This window comes from Chaetodon auriga, chromosome 1 (genome assembly GCF_051107435.1).
Source record: "Chaetodon auriga isolate fChaAug3 chromosome 1, fChaAug3.hap1, whole genome shotgun sequence".
NCBI lineage: Eukaryota > Metazoa > Chordata > Actinopteri > Chaetodontiformes > Chaetodontidae > Chaetodon > Chaetodon auriga.
In genome coordinates this window covers 28,518,258-28,539,613 of record NC_135074.1, presented here as the reverse complement: position 1 = coordinate 28,539,613, position 21,356 = coordinate 28,518,258, and the positions used below count along the sequence as shown (strand labels likewise).

At 42.4% G+C, this 21,356-nt stretch overlaps 1 protein-coding gene across 1 annotated transcript; it reads right to left on the bottom strand.

The window, feature by feature from the left end:
- Window positions 1–125: 125 nt before the first annotated feature.
- On the bottom strand, window positions 126–20,841 carry trpm5 (transient receptor potential cation channel, subfamily M, member 5). Its single transcript, XM_076738551.1, has 26 exons — window positions 20,815–20,841; window positions 18,368–18,435; window positions 16,987–17,143; window positions 16,702–16,882; window positions 16,045–16,211; window positions 15,738–15,915; window positions 15,044–15,108; window positions 14,461–14,646; window positions 14,032–14,131; window positions 13,696–13,814; window positions 12,994–13,341; window positions 10,655–10,798; window positions 8,075–8,198; window positions 7,700–7,845; window positions 6,871–6,983; window positions 6,683–6,784; window positions 5,955–6,213; window positions 2,914–3,032; window positions 2,618–2,750; window positions 2,323–2,497; window positions 2,040–2,208; window positions 1,739–1,917; window positions 1,362–1,494; window positions 1,195–1,267; window positions 1,003–1,093; window positions 126–430 (listed from the first exon to the last, which is right to left on the bottom strand). The coding sequence occupies exons 1-26, from the start codon at window positions 20,839–20,841 to the stop codon at window positions 285–287; spliced, it is 3,702 nt and encodes a 1,233-aa protein (XP_076594666.1). The 3' UTR covers window positions 126–284.
- Window positions 20,842–21,356: the final 515 nt, after the last annotated feature.

Sequence of the window (21,356 nt, the reverse complement as noted above, 5' to 3'; positions counted from 1 at the left end):
CTGCATGTTTAGAACGTCGTACTACAGGAAGCTGTATTAATGATGTGTCCTGAAATGCTGAAGCTATCGTTTTACAGATGATCTTTTAAAACTCAAAGCTTAACTTTTACTGCAACAAGACTCAAGAACCAGAGAGGTGTCTGTGAATACATCCAACATAATTTTATTAATTTAAACTGAAGATCCAAACTAAATCGACATTTCCTCTAATTACACTATCGTCATACCGAATCATAAAGAATTATAATGACCTTTCTGCGGGTCACCGGCTACCATTGTCATGTTTATTCATCAATGTAAGGAAATTTTTTGTTTGCTCCATATCCTGAGGGACCTGGTCTGGCTGCACCACCTTCGTCTTTGACTTCTTTCTTTGGTTGACTTTGAGGTGCGTCTTTGGTGCTGGTTGGCTTAGACCCAGTTAGAGACACTGAAATGTAATGCAAAATTGATATTAAAGGACAAAATGTATACAGTGCAAAAAAAGGTGCAAGAACAGAAAAAATTGTAAAAGATAACAATAATATAAAGAAAGAGTGACAGTTAAAGGCAATGTTGAATAAATAAGTTTTCAGTTTAACAACTGAAAACTTATTCACAGAGCTTCCATCTCTTATAGCCTCTGGGAGGGAGTTTTGGTGTATAGTTATAAAAGGCTAAGCTGCCGATTGTCTTATCTAAATTAAAAAGTAGTTTTCTCACAATTTGATTTAAGGAAGTTGGTCTGTATCCACTTCTTTATGCAGCTAAACCAGTTGCTAAATGGCAAAGACAAAAGTTTTGTCATCACCTGTATTCAATGAAATATACACCTGTGTGTCATCAGCGTAGCTGTTAAAATTTACTTTATGTTCTCTGATAAAATCACCTTAAGGAAGCATGTACATGAAAAGGCAGGGGACCAAGGAAGCTTCCCTGAGGAACACGAAAGGTAATTTATATTCCTCAATACATTATGATAAATTATGAACCACTGTTTAACGTGTCTGATTTTTGTCTTACTTGGAGCTCTTGGAACTTCTTTCCCGCACTTGAGGGTGCTTTGAGCAAAGCACTCTGCCATCCAGGACAACACCTCTCCACAGTATCGGACCTAGAGACCAAGCCAGGAATTACATTACATCATTTTTATGTGAAACATGCAACCTGACTATGGGTCAAAAGGTGTTGCTGAGGTCACTTTTCCAGGTTTACCTGAGCGTCCATGGATGCCAGTCGTTTCTCTTGGTCCTTGAACCCACCAACAATCCTCAGCAAGCTCTGAACCCTTGGTCACAAGCAGATATCAGTTAAAACCATATGTATTGCTGCAATGATCCATGTTTTACCACTAAGGGGCAGAAGAGTAATATAACAGTTACTTTGAGGAGGTACTCTTTAGCCTCTCCTCACTGCTCTCCCAATGCTGCCGCTCCAGTTTGGCCAGGTAGTTCTCCTTCTGCACCGTCTCCCATGTTATCAGCCTCTGGTCGAGCCCTGCCGGCAGCTCTCTCTCTGCAACACATGCACACAGACACACACACACACACACACACACAGAGTCAGTCCAAAAAACAACTAAACAACAGGTAATTTCTATGGATAGAGCAGGTGAAAGACATCGATATTTAAGTGTTTAATTTAGCCTGATAAGCCACAAGAAACTACAATATCTGTTTAAAGTCAAACAGAATGGCTTAATAGTTCCTGATGGAAATGTCCTGACATATGAACAAATATGTGAACTAAACCTTCATACCAAGATGCTCCTGCTTGGACTCAGGCTGTTTGACCAGGCTGAGAAGGAGCTGAGAGAGATGGCTGATGATGATGAAGGGTGGGGCCAGTGCTGGACGGCTGTGATATTCCACAATCAGGTTGTATCTCTGGAACTTCCAAAAGATGTCTGTGTTTCCCTGCACTACTTGGAATGTGTAGCTGGGGAAAAACAATAAGAAGGTAACAAAATTAGACAGTGTGTTGGTTTTACTTTGCAATGTGCAAAGACTAGTTCAACTCATTTCATCAGACAAAGGTTTTCTGGGTTCCCAGACCCTGACCTGAACATGGCGATGAGCAGGTTTAGCAGCAGGACGTTGGTAACAAGAAGGAAGATAACCAGCAGCAGGATGACCAGCCAGTTGGCGTAGATGTTGGGACATGGCGGCCGTAGGCCCATGATAATCTCATCTGAGTCATTGGTGCAGTTAATTTCAGGCATGCGGGCAGCTGTACTCCATTTAATAAAAGAGAAATTAGAAGACGTCCAGGCAAACAGAAACACATTAAAAAGTTGCATAGTCTTTACACTGAATAGAGGAATTTGCATCTATTGTAGCTTACCATCTATTTCCTCCAAGGGAATCTGGCCAAAAATGTGCAGGTAGGGGCGGTACAAAGCTCTGCGAAACACCCAGTCAATCCTCGGGTCATTGGGGTGGAGAAGAGCCTGGGTGGCAACACCGTACGCAATGAGCCACACACTCAGGAAAAAGAGGAAGAAGAAAACGTCCTTCATCTGCAAGGGAGAAACAGACGCATGTTTTCATCTTCTTCACAGGCTCTGCCTTCATCTGTGGCCAGTAACATCACTAAAACTTTCACTGTGACAATGTTATGAAGTGTTTGTTTCAGTCACCATTCTTTCCACAATGATAATCTTGGGGCCCAGCTGTTTGTGAATGGCGAAGATGTGGATCAGACGCAGAGTGAAGACCATGAAGTCTATCGCCAGAACGGTCCGTCCTGCCTCATAGGTGTTGTTCACCATCCTGCAAAACCAACATTATTCACTGTGCTGTTTACTTCATTCTACCCTGCTTCTCTTTTGGTATCTCATCCATTCATTCACTCCTTTATTTTAAGGATCTAGCCTAAATGTAGAGCCTCCATACTGTTATACTTTTTCAGTGTTGTTAAATTGATGTAAATTACCTGCATGAAACCCCAACAACGAAGAGTGAGATGGCAACCATGTCGCACTTGTTCCAGTTGTCCTCAACATAGAGTTTGAACTTCTTCAGGATGCTCATCTCTTCGTCTGTGAAGAAGCTCTGTGTCATAAAAGAATTGATGCATCAGTATAAGGCATGATTATATGTATATTCTTCGCTAAATAAGGCTTTACCAAACTGTTTTCAACCCTTGGGAACCATCCATTATGTCTGGATATTTTCGCTGTTACAGCTGAATAATATTTGCCCTCTGGCAGGTCACACACTGGAGCCATATTCAGACGCACCTGCAGGGCCAAAAGGGGGTTGGCGGGTACACAGCCCTGCTGCTTGAGAAGCACCTGCAGTGTCCCAAATTCTCACTCCTGTAAAATGTCTCTGACACTGATGGAGAGTAAGGTTGAGTTGTCTCCTGTGGTTTGAACAGGGCACCTGTGAGTACATCAGGAACCAGCACATGGTCCCTCAGTAGCACAACTGGTTTGAGAACAAGCTCTTTGTCTCCCAGTAATAGACTGGTGTGTAAGTCCAGACTGTCACACCACAAATACCACAAAACGATGACCAAACAGGATACAGTTTCCAAAAAAGTTGGGACACTGTGTAAAACGTAAATAGAAACAGAATGTGATGCTTTGCAAAACACTGAAACCCAAATTGAACTGAAAATAGCTCAAAGACAACACGTCAAATGTTGAAACTGAAAAATTTCATTGTGTTTGAAAATGAAATCCTCGTTTAGGATTTGATGACAGCAACACATTTCTAAAAAGTTGGGACAGGCTCATGTTTACCACTCTGTTGCATCACCTCTCCTTTTAACAACACTCTGTAAGCGTTTGAGAACTGAGGAGAGTAAATGCTGTCATTTTGAAAGTGCAATGTTTTCCAAATCTTGCTTGATGTACAATTTCAGCTGCTCTACAGTTTGGGCTCTCCTTTGTCATATTTTACGTTTCATAATGATCCAAACACTGTCATTGTCAGTGGGTGACCGTCTAGACTGCAGGCAGGCCAGTTTAGCACCCAGACTCTTTTACTTCACAGCCATGCTGTTGGAATTCGTGCAGAATGTGGTTTGGCTTTGTCTTGCTGAAATAAGCGAGGCCTTCCCTGAAAAAGACATTGTCTTCTTGGCAGCATATGTTGCTCCAAAACTTGTATATATCATTCAGCATTAATGGAGCCTTCACCAATGTGCAGGTTATCCATACCATGTGCACTAATGCACCCCCACACCATCACAGATGCTGGATTATTAACCGGCAGCATCCCTGGATCTGGTTTATATACAGTTTTCCTTTTTGCATGGTAGAGTTTCAACTTGCATCTGTGGAGGCAGCGATGAATTGTGTTCACAGATGATGGTTTTTGGAAATGTTCCTGACCTCATGCAGTGATGTCCGCTACAGAATCATGTCTGTTTTCAAAGATCACAGCCATCCAATATTGGTTGCGTACACAGATTTCTTCAGATGCTCCGAATCCTTTAATGACATTATGGACTGCATACAATGAAACTGTTGTACTGTTTGCCATTGCAGTCTGTCACAAAGTGGTGAACCCCTCCCCATCTTTACTTCAGAAACACTCAGCCTCTCTTGGATGCTCTTTTTATACCCAATCATGTGCTAACTAACCTGTTGCAGGTTAACCTAATTAACTGTGAGATGCTCCACCAGCTGTTTTCTTTTAGCATTTCATACTCATCCAACCTTTTGTTGCCACTGTCCCAACTTTTTAGAAAGGTGTTGCTGGCATCAAATTCTAGATGACGACTGAACTTGAAAAAACAATGAAATTTCTCAGTTTTAAGATTTCATATATTGTCTTTGTCTATTTTCAGTGTTTTGCAAATCATCATATTCTGTTTCTATTTACATTTTACACAGCATCCTAACTTTTTTGAAGTGGGGTTTTATGTTCAACCATTTCTAACTAGCAAAATAAGAGCAGCGATACCATCAAATGAATGGCCAGGATGGTGGACTGATAAGACCTAATCACATATTATGCATGGTTACCCATGCAGCCTCCATTTGGGATTGCAAAGCCCTAATCAGCAATATCAAACTGCTAAATCTATATGTACCGGATCTTTTTGGCTCAGATCTGTTCAGCGTGTTTAAGAGACTGATTTCCTAAATATAAGCAGGATGGGAGTCTGTTCTTGGCTATTTATTTGCAGCACTGACGATGATGTCTGACCTCTTCAGGGCATAAATGATTTGTAAGTAGAGCTGGAAGTTTCTGTAAATTAGAAATAAGGTGTAGAGTTAGAGACAGCGGGTAAACTGAGCAAATATGTCACACTTACCACAGACGTACTGTTGTGCAACAACACATTGGTTGTCACAACTTTGTGAGAGTGAGTAGCTTTGCAGCACCCCATCTATTAGATTTAAAAAGCTGGTAGATCTACAGTCTCTAACCTTGTTGTGTAACAAGTATGGTAAGAACAGGGGCCCCCGTGGCACCGCCTTCCCGTAGGGAGAGGCATGCACCCCTGGGCTTGGTAGCGTGCCAGGGCCGCCTGTAGCACAGCGGTTCTTTTTTTGGAAACCTGTGCCATAGTTCTGTTCAGCTCAGGGACTTTCTGAGATGCATGTTGAAAAAGTGAGCAGAGGGAGCAGCGGAGAGGGTCTGTCTCATCTGGGGCTTCTGTGCCCAAGGGAGGAAGGCTCAGAGGGATCAGTGCAATAAGGGATCATGCTTGTCTGACCTGGTTCACTAGGAGGGAGTCAAGCAGAGAGGTGAAAGGCTCATGAATCCTTAAAACCCCAGAGAGATTGAGGTCATTGCAGTGATTCACATCACCTACTCAGATATGTCTGACTTGGCAGGCCTGAATGCTGCGATGCAAACACATCTAATAAGAATGAAAAAAAAAGGTGGGGGGGGGGGGGGGGGGGCTGGGTCACACTGTATAGATAGATCCTTAAGCTCACATATGCGCATCCACTCTGAATGGATGAACAAAATATTAATGAAGCAGTGAGTGATTGGATGCTTTGCCCTCACCTGTCTAAGTTCCTCCAGCACCAAGGTGAAGACCCAGAAGTAGAGCATTATCTCTGGGGCTCCGGGCCCGAAGGGCGGGGGTTGGCGGAAGTCTAGCAGGAGCACGTAGGTGAAGAGGAAGAGGAAGGCAAAGTACATGATGACGTTACCAAGGAAGACGGTGACTGGAGCGCTCCAGAAGCGACGCCAGCGGCGGAGTAAGAAACGCCACCAGACAGAGGCACAGCTCTGAGCTGCTGGACCTCCCGGTGAAGAGTCCCTGGAAATGAAAGACACTGAAGAGCTTCTCCAACTCTTCTTACATTCAAAACATCACTAGTATGTAATGTTTTAAAAAGGTTATATGAAGGCTTCTTAAATTGGAGCATAGGAAGATTATTGTTGTTGGATGGGTTTTGTGTGTTTTACTTCTTTTTTATAAGATGTGTGTTTTATTATGTCTGTTGTTCGAATCTGTGTGTGTGTCCTGTGTTTCACTTGGTTGCAAGAAAAATACCCTTGGGGGACAATAACGTTCACACTGAAATAAAAATGTGAATCAGTGAAGTGAATTTTATGCTTTTATGCTTTTTAGACTCAGGTCAAGTGCAGCTTTATTGTTATTATGCAATGCAAGGTAATGGCGTGCTAAATATTATATAGAAAAATAATGACAATAAGAGTACTTCAGTGAGACAACTTTCCTATTATTTAACAGCAACTTGAGTTTTACTTGATTGTAAACTCACAGAGGGTCATCGTCGTCAGTTAACAGTAAAGCCTTTTCTGTGTCCAGACTGTCCAGCTCCACGAACTGTTCCTGGCCATTCCGATTGTCAAGTTCCTCGTCACTGAGAAACACACATGAGAGTGTCAGTGACTTACAGTACATCCACATGACTGAGAGTAAGCGGTGGGGCGGCATTAGGTTGATCACCTGAACTTTATGAGGTTGGTCCAGATGAGTGGCGGACAGCAGAAAGACACCACGAGTTTGGAGATGGCTGTGTCTGTCGTCATCGCCCCCCACCAAATCTTTGTGAGGAGAGCCTGCAGTGAAAGTTTTGTGTCATTTCTGCTACAGTCAGACTGGGTATGGACAAAGCAACATAAAGTTCACCACAAGAGGACACCATAGGCCTTAGAATATTTCTGCCTTGCAGTTCTGTTATTGTATCCATGGAAGCATCACACATAGAAGCCAGTTAAGGACAAAAAGTGCATGTGACATGTCAACCATTCCTTCTCCACGGCTGCAGTTTCATGAAAGGACACCTGATGCTTAGTCATGGGCTGGTCCACTCTTTACAACAGAGCACTGGAATCCACATCCTCCTCAAACATCACACGTGCAGTGAATTAAAATGAACATTTTAAAGAGGATATATTACTCCAGCTGTGTACTCTAAATAAAATATTACTCCACTGTCAAGAGTGTCCTGCGCACTAACTTTCCCTGCTGACATTGAATACCAATTAACTCTCAGTGATGACTTTGTAATGACAAGGACGTCCAGTGTGCAGCAAAAGATATGACTTCGCAATAAGTATCTAATGGCATGCAAAGCTCTGGAAAAAAGAGTTTTTCATAACTGCAGGGCAAAACAGTATTTCAATACAGAGGGCAGAAAAGAAACTACCTAACTCTCTTAATCTCATGCACAAAACTGTTGAAAGATGAACAATGAAAGTTAAATGTTTCATAACGGCTGAAAGAATCCATCAAGTTGGAGCCGAATGAGCATATGGACGTGTATCCTCGTTACCTGAACTCCATCGTGGGCAAAGAAGGATTTGGCATCTGCCTCAGTTGCCAAGTTAAGGACCGTGGATTTGCTCCAGCAGTGTGTTCTTCTCACTAACAAAGCATAAGCCCTGTCTTCACTGTTGGAGTAACACTCTCCAAAAACATCTGTCACAATAAGAACAATAGGTACACAGTGTCAAGCACTCAGCCACGACTGAAGAATTCACACACTCTGATTCAGATCTTACTCCTCTCCAACGGGATCTGTTTGTGTTTGTTCCATTACGTCGCTGAGGTCAGCGAACGTCTCTTTCTACTTTGACCGTTACTTTACCTTTACCTTTACTTCTGATCACCCTGTCAGCTGTTGTCATTGAGCGGTTTATGTACTCACCAAGGGCGAACTGCTCGTACTTGGCCTCCTTCATGCTCCGCGCAGACTCGGCTTCAGATTCCAGTCTTGCCATCTCTTTCAGAATCTTACATGCCGCCAGCGCTGCCGCAACTGCCTCAGGGCCCTGAAGGATTAAAAGAAAGCTGAATCCATGAAATGGGTCTGAGAAACGTCATCTGAGAAATGTAGTTTAGAAGTTTAGAGAGCAGCGTCTTATTGCATCTAAATTGGGTGTGATGTGTGCATCAGCTTCACCAGCTGTTTCCAAAAGCCCGCAGCCTTATTTCTTTGACCATTACAGGAAATGTGGGCACACCCGTGTTGCTCAAATCATCATATTTGAAGATATAAACCTCTTTATCTGTACCTCCGTTCTTAAGTTTGGTGTTGCAGTTTTTTATGACTGTGGATCCAAATGCAGGATCATCTTGGACATGACTTGTGTTTTTATAGACCTGAGAGATAATCTGCATTCATGCCTTGTCTTAGCCTGTTTACTATAATTTGCCCTGCATGCTTGCATACATTACCTTTGTGCTTACAATTTTCCAAAGCATATCAGTGTTTTTTTAGGTTTTTAGTTCATTTCCTCCATTTACTCCTTCCTTTCTTCCTTCCTTCCTTCCTTCCTTTCTTCCAGACTTCAGTTTCAGGTCATTTCAGTGCACTCTGACAATCAACTTTTCTATGTTACATTATGTGCTAGTACCGAGTGAAAATGGATATGGATCACTATCTCTGCTTGTCAATTTTGATAATGTAGTGAAATGAAAGGAAACCAATGACTGTCTGGACCTGCCGCTTTGGAAAATTGTTGCTATTTTTACAAAGTACATGCAGTTCTTAGTACATGGGTATATGCGAAAGATATGCAAAAATATGATATGATATGGTCCTTTATAGTTTGAGGAACAGTTTGACATTTAGGGAAATGCACTTATTTGTCTTCTCACCGAGAGTTAGATAAGAAGATAGATACCATTCTCATATCTTTCCATGCAATATGAAGCTGGAGTCAGGAGATGGCTAGTTTTGCATAATGACTGGAAATGGGAAAACAGCAAAAGGCTCTGTCTGAAGCAGCACTGCTCAAATAAACTAACCTGCTACCAACCAGGAAATAATAAAACCACAACTAAACTTTGTTTTTTGTACAGGTTAAACAAAAAAGATATAACATGTTAAATAATTGGTGAGCTTTCAAGGTGCTGGTAGGCAGATTTTTCTACTTTTGGAGAGAGGCAGGCTGGTTGTTTCCAGTCTTTAAGCCAAGCAAAACTAACTGTCTCCTATATCCAGCTTCATGTTAGATAGCCAGAAATAATAATGGTATCAGGCTTCTCATCTACCTCTCAGCAAGGAGCAAATGAAATCATGTCTGAAAGTGCTGAACTATATCTTTAAACCAGTGTTTTAATATCAGATGGATTTCTTGTCAGTCGCACATACTGTAAGAAGAAAACCAGCTCTGTTTCACAAAGAAAGTCTTTCTCGTTAGAGAATGGTATTGTCTATTATGGGGTTATATAGTGCATTGTGTTTATCTTATAATATTGTCATTTTCTATAATCAACAGGTAATGGCAACCTTGAATGTCCTTATACTTTGTGGAGGAAACATTTATTGGACTAACATGACAAATGTTTAAATCAAGAGCAACATACTAAAACAGAAGGCTCACACAAGGCTAGACTTAGTACCCCGGACCTCATACCTTATTATTTAAATGATCAATGATTATTATACGACATACTGTATATTACTCCTAGGTTCATATATATGCACATATTTTGCTAGCATTAGCCTGTCTGCAAGGATAATTGTGATGAGGCGTTCAATATGAGAGATACTTCAAACAATCTAATTATAAATGCAGATATCCCGGCCAGAGTCAGAGTGGTGAAACGATTTGCAGAGGGGGATGTACACACGCTGAATGCAATTACCATAATTTCAGATAATGTTTGAAATAAGACGCAGGAAAGGGGCACATCTGGGTGACTGCTTGTGAGATTACAGTAATTGGTTCCCTTAGTTTGGGGAAGGGCAATAAAAAAAATGAAAGGTGCCTTGAAAAGATGTTGAAAACAAAGAGCAATTATCATTGATTGGTGTCATTTAAACTATTCGCAGGGCATCAATCCTATGTCAGGATATATTTCTCATTAACTTCATGAGGACTTAAGATACGCCTGCACTACCTCACCTCTCAAAGAACCGGCTGCCCCATGAAGCAGCATGACCTTCATTTGAATAATGTTCTTGGAGATAAGATAGCTTTTTACTTCACCTCCCTCCTTGATAAATATGCCGTTTGCTGGGCTCTTTTATCTCGGGCGACATTTTCATATGGCAGGACTGACCTGCACCTGCACTGTGCTGGCCCACATCACTCTTGATCACACTGAATCCAGAAGGCAAACTATCGGTATAGCATTTCACAGAGTAATTCAGCTCACCTCGGTGTGGTTTGAGTATTTTTTGCTAATGCTAGGCACATTTAGACATTTATTGATTGAACCGCACAGTGCTGATAAAGTAGCTGCAGCTTGACTGACTAAAGAAGCTGACAAGACTGACCATGGCCCAAAAGTAGTTAGCCATCTGCTGTCGGTTCTGAAGGACAGCCCAGAGGAAGAGATCCCTCCAGGGATGTTCGCAGCACTCCTCCAACTCAGGCAGGTTTTTCTGGGTGTGGAACAGTCGACCCTTGGCTGGCTTCTCCTGGAGCACACAGACAGTGCACGACATGCATTAAATGTGTATCATAAAACGGGTAGCTGCGCACACTTTACAGAGCATGCAATTATTACATGCTTCATACGATCTATGGCGAAACCTATGGCTATTACTGCAGAACCAATTGCTTCCTCTGCCAGGGGGGTTATCTGACAGTAGTCTGTCTGTCAACAGGACACGCAGGTATTTAAGAAATGTGTGTAGTGATTTCTATGAAATGCGCTGAACAGGCAGACCTTCAGTAAACAGAAATAATTGGATTTTGCTCATTTTCTGAGCTATAATTTCTTGTCTGAGATTATCACCTTTTTTTTTTTAGCTGTGCAGCATGATACACACAACACACATTACACAACATAAAGAGGGGTCACTTCCTTCTTAAGGGGGTAACAGCAGGTTTGGTTTCCCATGACTCTCCATCTCCTCCTTTCTACAATTATGGTGAAATTGAAGGCCTCTGCCCCATAGTTTCCAACCTGGGGTCATGACCTTTCCAGTGGGTCGCAAGAAACACCTGAGGGGTCACACATTGACTAACAGGATAGAAAAGAGAAAAACTGCAGAGTTCTGACGCACAAAATTTAATTTCACATTATTATTTTCTTAAATTCTGGTTTCTTTTTTAGGGGGTGGGTTGACATACCGGATCAGTGTTACTCACGGCGCGGCTCGTGAGCCTCATGTGGCTCGCCAAGCTTTGAGTCATGGCTCACATGGCAGCTTATACACATAATTCAGAAAAATACTCCAAACAGCACTGCTATTCATACACAGCCTGCCAGCATAGGCTACAAACATGAAACTGTCAACACCTGCTCAGACCTACACTAACTCACTGCTGTGTTGCCAGTTTAGGGGTCTTCTGGAGCACCATGATGCTGATGATACTGTTGGACAGGTAAATAAATAGTGGGCTGGTGCAGGATATCCACACACAGTGCACTGTACTTTTAACATAATATTTAGACTCTTACTAAAATTAATTTATATTTCTAATGGGGTGTTAACCGTCACCAATCTGGCAACACAGCACACTTGCATAGTAGCGCTAGTTTGGCTATTGCAATGTCTCATGCTAGCTAACATGACGCACACAGATGATAAAAAACTGGCTAATTTCTAATCAAACAAAGTCACAAACCACATTGACAGAAACAAAGTGTTGTGTCAAATGAGGAAAATCAAGTCTCGGAGCACACAGCAACCGAGAATCAATACGAAGAGAGGACTAGCAGGCCGACAGCGAGTCAGCAGAAGAGCTGAGGGGAGACTCTGAATCCAGATTCAGTGATGTGAATGAGCACCAGAAGATCTTCAGCTTTTTTGAAAACCCCTTCCACGCGAATGCATCCTATCTCACTCCGACTGTCACACAGCTCTGCACTTCTAATCGTGCTGCTCCGCAAAGTGAAATCACAGTTGCCGACAGACGACATTCTCAAAGTTGATCTCAGAGCAGGTGTTGGAAGCAGATTTTCTCAGTTTGAAACCACTTGTAGAAAAAGTGATGTCCTTCTCTGTGGGTACATACACATGTGAGTCAGCACTCTCAACCAGGAACACTATCAAGGCTCACCAATGCACGACATGAATGCCTCACAAGGACTGCAACAACAAACTGCACATACTGTACAATACGAGGAAGGTCACAGAGATGCATTTCTGCCTCCACTCATGGCAGTATTAAAGTAAACCTGTTTTTAATTAGCAAACAGCAGGCATATGTGCTTAATGGTTGCGGTGGCTTTGGGTGTTCTGTGGTAAAAGTGGCTCTCCTACAAAAAATAGTAAAGATCACTGTGGTAGAAAATTGTAAAGACCTTTTTAGTTCCTTAGCATGATGTTGTTGAAATAGCATCTTGGACTGAAACAAAACACAGATGGACATCCTTCCAAAGTGTAAACCAATGGAAAATCAGTGTAGGAGAGAAAGACTGGCTTGATAGGAGGATTACCTAAAAATTGTGATGCCTTTATTGGTTAGATTCTATGTTTTACTCCTACTAAAGATTCAGTAAGTGAGGTTATCATGAGGTGTCTGTTTCACTGCATCTTTAAGACCTTAAAGTTTCACCACAAGAAGCAATACAAGGTGGAATTTCATTCATCATTTGACAGGATGTCTTATTCAGTGCAGTATCTGTGATTTCCTGCAACATTTCCTAGAGTATTTCACTCACTGTGGGAATCTTTTGGTAAAAGCCTTTGCAGGAGTCATGCAGGAAGTCTTTCAGCACTTTGGCGACCTCGTAGAGGGTGAAGCGGGGTTTCCGGTCTCCTTGCTCAGGCGGATGGTGCCCGGGTGGACCAGGCGTCCGGGCAGCTCCGAGCAGCAGCTGCTTCTCCTCGTACTTTTTGAGGAGCAGGTTGTGAAGGAGGCTCTTCTCTGACACAGACCAGTAAAGCTCCTGTAGACGACCGTAGGTAAGGAACTCGCCCAGGTTCACACCGTTGTCCACAAAGAGACGCACAAAGTCGGGCTTGTCATTAATCAGTGCATCCATCATCACCTCTTCAAGGTCGCATGCCTGCAAAGATCACGTCTGTGTTGCAATTACTCCTAAAGCAGCTGTCTCTTCTTTTTGTGAAACAGGTTTGTAATTATCTGGTTCTTTTCTCCTCCACTGCAATATGGAGTGTCTGTGTTTTTGTGCTATCTAATGAGTCTCTCGTCAATGAGCTCCTTTCATATTTATGATTGCTATTGATTGTGAGCATATGAACAGACCAGTCTTTATCTCAAATGACCCCTGTGCCTCAGTATAGCCTCACAGAGCTAGCTAGCTAACATTCCATTCATTAAATATGTTAAACTTGGACTTAACAGTTTAAACCACACACTAGATGTAAGACATCATCATATTTCTATGTATGTGTCTCACCTTCCACTCCACATCTCCATTAAAGATGTCACTCTTGGCGATGTCCACCCTGTTCCAGGCCACTGCCAGCTTCAGTTCATCCAGGAAGTCTTGAGCTTCCTGACTTTGGCTCTTACAAGCTGATAAACGCACACACACACACGCACACACACACACACACACACACACACACACACACACACACACACACATAATGTCAACAAGTTCACAACCTCTGAAGTGCTCAAAATGTCAAGGCTCTCACTCCATGTAACTGTCAAGTCTCAATACCTGTAATTGTACAGCCTCAGAAAATTGCAAGTTTCTTGATAACGTATCTCTCACAAGGCACTTTACCCTTGACTAGAGCTTTGAGGATGACCGTATCCAGCTCAGAGCTCTCCTGCTCGGGGTCGTGGACAGTGAGGAGGTGCCCATGATCAAGGATCCTCTGGATCTGATTGGCAGGTTCATGGTCAGTTATTACAAATCATTTTGATGAAGAAATTTGCAATTTTATATCACTAATGCATTGTTTGATTGTCTAAAATCACAATCCCGTCACTGTGTATGTCAGCTTGAAAAAATATGTTGCATATCTTTCCCTCCTCCTTCATATCCTTAATTAGGTCATCACATACAAATTTTGACGATAAGGATGAAAATCCCACATTAGCTTCCCTCACAATCTTTCCCAGTGTGCCCCATTTTTCTGGCAACGTTCAAGTCTTGTGATCTGCATATCTGTGTATGTGCCTGCCTCCATGCTGTGCACAGCACTCTCACCAGCTTGACCCAGTTACTGATGTCTGTGCTGTGGTGGGCATTTGGAAAGGTGTCCAGCAGCAGCTCATGAACACTGTCCGTATCCCAGCAGCCCCTATTCATCAGCGTGACGAGGATGTCAGCCACGCCTCCTGAGCCTGCCAGGATCAGCCATGGTGTCGAATTGCCAATGCCTTTGTACATCCTCTGCAGGGAGGGACACAGTGTTCAGACTTGCAGGCAAACTCACAAACGTCTCCATTTTCACAAAATAACAAGAGAATCGTATTGATCAGTGTTAGCTGTATTCCATCATCTCGGCTGTGGTTCTATAAACGGCCGGCTTTGACAGGCCTCCTGGCCAAAGAGATTATTTCTGTGAAAACAGAAAGAATTCGCTTCTCAGTCTGGCTTTGGCCCGCTACTTCAGGAAGTGGCACAAGCAAAATTTGATTTGAAGCCTAATTCTCAAGCCTAAGCTACTGTTCAGTCAGTTTGTGCACATTCATGTGACAAACAGACATCCAGCTTTGAAAGGGTCTCCGTGCGGTCACGCTTTAAAAGTTCTCGAGTAACTACAAGAGCATTATGGAATGAAACTTACCTTCAGGATCCTGGGTTCCCCATGAACCAAGAGACACAGAACAGGGATCTCGAAGCTGCCTGTGCCTGCAAGCGCCAGAAAGTCATTCTCACCGCTGTCTGATCAGTGTTTTTCAACAAATAGTGACAAATATCTCGGTCACAGGTTCCAATCGTCTCAGAGTTGTGAGCAGTTAGACCCAAGAGTGATGTTCCCCTCTGAAATCTGAACCACCTTGCAGGTTAAACTATTCAGAGTTCAACAATTAAACACCACGAGGTCGAGAACACACAATCTGCAGAGAATTTGTTTGTCATATTCATCTTGTGACCGCCTGCAAGAGGCTGACCCTTGAGCTGGGAACTAATATATTAATAAGTGAGCATTATGTGATACGGTTTGGGAGAAAATTAAAACATTATAAACCTTGAGTACCACTGGAGTAACACTTGAGTAATGGGCACAACGTTTGACAATCTTTAAATGCACTGAAGTACACCAGTGAAAATCAGGATTAAAATTATTTGCAATTAAGTGCACTTAAGTACAATTTACAAGTAATGAAGTGATGTAATGACTTTTCTATACTGCAATGATATTTCTAATACACTAAAGTACACTATTTTTTGACCTGGGGTGTAATACTTTAACATTTAAGGAATTTTAGATTGTGGAATTATTATTATGGCTCCCAGCAGCGACCCAAAGGCTTTACCTCCATAACCAGTGCGCTGAAGAGAGATGTGTTTGAGCAGCTTCACCCTCATTTCACTGGTGGCTCCTGGCCTGTTGGGATCCTCCTCCACCAGCACAAAGTGAGAGTGGTGGCTGTCCAAGGAATACACTGACCCATGAGGCAAGTCCTGCGGTTTGTATGCTGCAGGCTCATCCACCTTGAGAACATGAGTATGCAGAAAGACAGAGGACAGCGTGAGCATATTAATGTGAAAAATGTAAATATTTGCTTATGGATGTTGCTGCTGTTTTCATTAGCTCGATACTGTCAGTGTATACACAGAAACCTTGGCAGTGAGCAGAGCCTCTCGGTTGTGGATCATGTTCCAGGGTGCAATGCCAATCGCCACTACACGAACTTTGGAGGAGGTGCTGGCCAAGGAGTGATCTCTCACCGCCTGGCCCAAGTGTTTGGTGATGCCAAAGCGAAGGCCATTAGTCAAAATCCATGCCCCTGGAGAACAGAGAAGCAGTAAAATATATGTGTGTGTGTGTGTGTGTGTGTGTGTGTGTGTGTGTGTGTGTGATATATGCAGGTTTCATGTGCACTTGGTAGCAGGAAGTACTACTTAAGTAGTAGAACTAAGTAGAACTTAAACTTAACTTGATCAAACCAGAAAGCTGTGTCCTGGATTCCATGTAAACAGCTGGCCTATTGATTATGCTAATTAGATTGTTGACTTATATGGTTATAAAGCATTCAGTGCATTAAAATTTATGAAGATATTTGACTAATCATGCAAATAAAATCCACATGAAAATGATAAATAATTCATGATGCTCATTTTAGACTTCATACATCCAAACAAAAGACATGCTTTCATCTTGGTGATATGTTTCTAGTAATTCCTCTACCGGCCAATAGAGGGCAACAGAGAAGCCATTCACAACCACTGGCTGTTGATTTCAAAACCCAAGGCCAGTTTTGGCCCCTTGATTACAACCTGTGCTCTGCGCAGCCTTCACAAGTCCTTTTCTCAGAGTGTCCCTGAGCCAAGGCTTCATCTGAGCCAGCTCGTCTCCTCCCACCAGGGCCACCACCAGGTGTGGAGGAGCGAGGCCCCACTCCTCTGTCAGCATCTGGTAGATCAGCACTGGGTCTGTGTTGCCGCGCACCCTCACAAACTGGATATAAAGAGACGAGTTGAGGTCAGCACTCTGCTCGGAAACTTTGTACAAACTTTTTGTTTGCTGTAATACAACCTTCAGGACTGGTTATCTAGTTTCACCTTTCCTCTTGTCTTAGTGGAGCCAACGAAATCAATGTCGCCCACTCGTCCGGCCGCCCAGTGACTCTTCTCCCTCTTCATTCTGCTGGCCATACCTCTGGCTACATTCTCCAGTGTCTCGTCCACGGTAGAGCAGCAGGAACAGCCCAGCAGGACACTGAGGGAAACAAATGGACACTGTATCTTACAGTCCTCCTTCACAAAGAAAAGACTCTGCTGCAGCTCAGTCTCTGATGCACTGCTCACATCCTGCTCACTAAGTTCCTCATAATTATGCACCAAGAGCATTCTCTCCTCCTGCTCTCCTGGAGTATAACGAGCACCTGGATAGGACTGAGGACTTTCTTTAAATGCAAGCTTAAGACTCACCTCTAAAAACTTTTTAGTCTCTACTGCTGCTAATTACAAAGGTATAATCTGTCCTATAACCATCAGTTTAGCGCTAACCAACTAAAATAAGTTATACTTTGTGAACCATGGAGGTTATTGTGTTGCTTTGAATGCCTGTTTGGGTTTTATTTACTGGGTTTTCAAAATGACGTTTGCAGGAAAGTAAAGCCACGGGCCAGGGACGAACAGATTAATCGTCGCCATGTGGCTATTTATAAATCCTTTTGGATCATAACTCCTGAACAGTATAATCCCGCTTCTGTCTTTTTTTTTCCACTATGATTCATACAAATACTACCCAGTTTTCACCACAATTGGTAATTAATATATGAGTGATTCTAAAGCACTGCTATTCTTTTGTTTTTGACACATGTTATATCATTTGCCTTTTGTTTCATACATAATTGAACAAATATAACCCTCACTTTCATCTTTAATTGGGCAAAGTCTTGCTATTTCCAGACAGCCTCACCATGTACATTTTGTTGAAGCCGATCCAGAAGCAGAGATGGATTAAAAGTCTGTTCACCATCATTAAAAATAACTAATTTAGCCTTAGATTTTGCCTTGTTGGAGGTTTTCTGTGTCCTTTATGGTTCCAGTCTATGAAAGAATATGCATTCATGCATACTATTCAACAGCAAGGAAATTAGGACCAGCCCTCGTGAATAATTTAGATAGAAAACTATACTTGGACTTAGTTAAAGCTTGTTAGTCCAGTACAAATGTTTGCTTCCTGGAACACCTCTTCACTTATGGCCTGCTTATCACTGGGCTCATTTAATTGCTTTCAAATTACTTTTTTCAGCTGACCTGATGCTTTAATCGTGAATACTGAACTGCACTGTTATTTAATAAAGAGTTTCTCCCAGTCGTCATGAATGTTCTGGCTATATCACTTCACAGAATAACTCTATCTGTTTGTATTGTCTTTCTCACACACACACACACACACACACACACACACACACACACACACACACACACACACCTGTGCTCCTCTGACCACTCCAGCACGTCCCCACATCGCGGACATCGTGTCTTTGGCTGCAGTGTCCCCTGCAAACAAATGAATTCACATATATTATGTCCATTTCCACTAAATCCATTATGATTCACCCACCGCTCTTTTTGCAGGGGGAAGGCTCTTAGAAGTACTTGTGGTCAATGCAAAGTTGGCAGAATTTTCATCCTCGCTTCATATGCAAAGTGCTTCCGCCTGATATTTGAATTAGAAATACACAAAGCACTGTCACTCATATACATAATACCAAGAGAAGTGGGCCACAACACTGTAGGCTCCCACCAGAGCCCCTGGACACAAACCCCTCTGACTGATGTGTAGATCTTATTGCTGTAAGCAGTCTGAAATGCGCTTTTGACACTACGACTCGGTTTGCATGTAGTTATTGTTTTACAGTGAAAACACCTACAGTCTGTTTATCTCTAAATCGTTCTTTTCATAGAAATAAATGACAGAAAGGAAGCAGATTCATTATTGACAAGATTATCCATTTGCCTGGGTAAACACAGACTTTAAGCAGCCAGCCTTTGTTGCGTGGGCACTTGAGCTGCTTGTGAATACCAAAAATGCAGCACAAGCACATATTTTTCTTTAAAAAAAAAAAAAGCCACAGCCTCCCTGGGTGCTGGGTGTTTTAATAGAACTGTGGTGCAATGGTTAACACACAGATTGAGAGTCAATTTGGGTTAAGCCATCTGTTTTAATGTAAGTGAGCAGCTTGTTGTGGGAGCCTTTATTTGACTACAGGTCTGGGTCTGGGAGGGAAAAGACTATTGGGCATGCAAATAGAATGATTTGCATGCAAAGGTAGAGGAAAGGACACCCAGCTGAGTGTGTGTGTGTGACTCTATGCTTACAGGACACCCGTACACACTTCCCATCTTGTTTGAAGTCTGGAATAATGAACTTGTCTTTTGCCACGCAGAAGTGATGATGAGCTGGGATGTCTTTATCTATTTGTGTACATTATCAGACAGCAAACAGCAGCTCCTTCTGCAAATGAGTGTGTAAAACTGTAGGGCCCAGCAAGCTCCTTTAAGACATGCAGAAAGCTTTAAATTTAAGATGTATTCCTGAGAAAAAAGCATGACAGAGGTTCAAAATCTTTCACGGTTTTGGCATAAAAAGAGAAGGAACCCATTTATGCAGACTAACAAAAAGCCTGGACGGAAAATAAAGAAGAAAATAAAGGAAAGGCAAAATCCAAAACAAGAAGAGCAGATCTAGGGAAACACGACAATATCTCAGACAGAGGGAAACCAGGGACAAGACTCGAATAACTCACAAATTTCACAGGGAACAAGGAAAGCCACGCATAAGGGGACGATGTAACAAAGACAAAGGGAGACACGCTGACTTAAATAGACAAGGGAGGAGACTAATCAGACACAGGTGGACACAATCAAACCATCTCAAGGGTGGGAGACACAGGAAGTAAAGTAAACTTCGACACACAAGGGATGCCCAGATAATTAAAAAACAAAAAAAGCTGGGTAGGTGACTGGCGAAGGCTGAGCCTCTCTGGAGGACAGACAGGTGGCCAGTGAAGGTGGAACTTCTCTGGAGGCCAGCGATGAAGTTAGAGCCCTTCTGGAAGCCGTCGGCGAAGGCGAGACCCTTCAGGAGCCCGACGACGAATGCGGATCATTGCCTCATAAACCGGGTTTAATGGACCCTACCCTGCTCAACACCTCTGACATGTCAGGAAGTGCCCCAAACCATATATTTGTTTTTAACATTTTACAATGCTAAAAGCCTACAAACTTAGTTTAAAAGCAGTGTTACAAATATAGTGAGGCTATGAAAGTACATGATAGAAGAATATTGTATAAACTGAGGTTTAAAATTTCTGCTACATCATTTCTTCAGTTCCTGATCTTTTTAACACGGCAACAACAAATAAAGATAAGAAGTAAGATATTGCACATAAGACATGTTGGTTACTGTAGGTGTGAAATTGAGGAATATGAGGATTACATAATTATGCTGGGGGAGAAATGTGGCCTATGGAATATGTGTCTATATTTATAAAACTTGTGAAGAAATGCTGTAGGCGCAAAAGTGCATCTCTTTGGTTAAAAAGGGTTTAAAAGGCATAGAAAAAGACCAAATGTACAGCTTCTGCTTCATCTTTAAGTCAAATGCTTCATCTGCGTCCTCCAGATGTGAATTCTTCATCATACAACACATAAATCATGGGATCATTTCCCTGTATTGCTTTATCACCCTACACCTACAATGTAAACTTGAACCTGTGAATCATTAACAGGCATACTGCTTTATGTGAAAACATAATCATCATGTGCAATACGTATTTGAACTCACCACAAAGCATCTTTTCAACTGGCCAAATTTAGATGTTCACAGTGATAAACAGGGTTAAAAAGACAGCTGCCACAGCTGTGTATACTCACCAGAGGTGTGTCTTGTCTCTCCTGCATGGCTGAAATGAGCTCTCCTCTCCGCCTCCTGCTGAACCACACCTCAGGCCCGAGGGCTTTTCCTTCACAGCCCACAGGTGAACCACCTGGTCCACCAGGAAGCGGCACAAAGGTGTGGCTCTCCCTCCGGCCAATCACAGACACCTCTGTGCACCGTGACTTTGCATGCTGGTCAGCTGGTGCACTGCATCGCTCTCATCAGGACCACATTCCCCCATTGATTCATGAAACACACTTCAAATACCTTTACTGTTAAAGCAGACAAGCTTTTGTGTATTTTCTGCATATGTCTCGGCACATTTACCGACAGTTAAATGATTACACAAAGTCCACATATCAGAAAGCAGAGTGGAGAATAGATTTGCATAAATGTGAGATTTTTCTTATTAGCTTCAGCATCGATTATCACTCTCTCAAAGTGAAAGCTTTGCAATAATGACTTCAATAGAGACAAATATGTGATATATATATATATATACCAAAATGACTGTCTGATGAATTTCAGATTAGTGCTC

Excerpts from the sequence above, each read along its gene's own strand:
- trpm5 (XM_076738551.1), bottom strand. The coding sequence starts at position 20,841 with ATGCAGGAGAGACAAGACACACCTCTG. Across the intron at positions 18,436-20,814 it reads AGAGACAAGACACACCTCTG|GGGACACTGCAGCCAAAGAC; the intron begins GTGAGTATACAC and ends ATTTGTTTGCAG. Across the intron at positions 2,751-2,913 it reads GTTGTTGGGGTTTCATGCAG|GATGGTGAACAACACCTATG; the intron begins GTAATTTACATC and ends TTGGTTTTGCAG.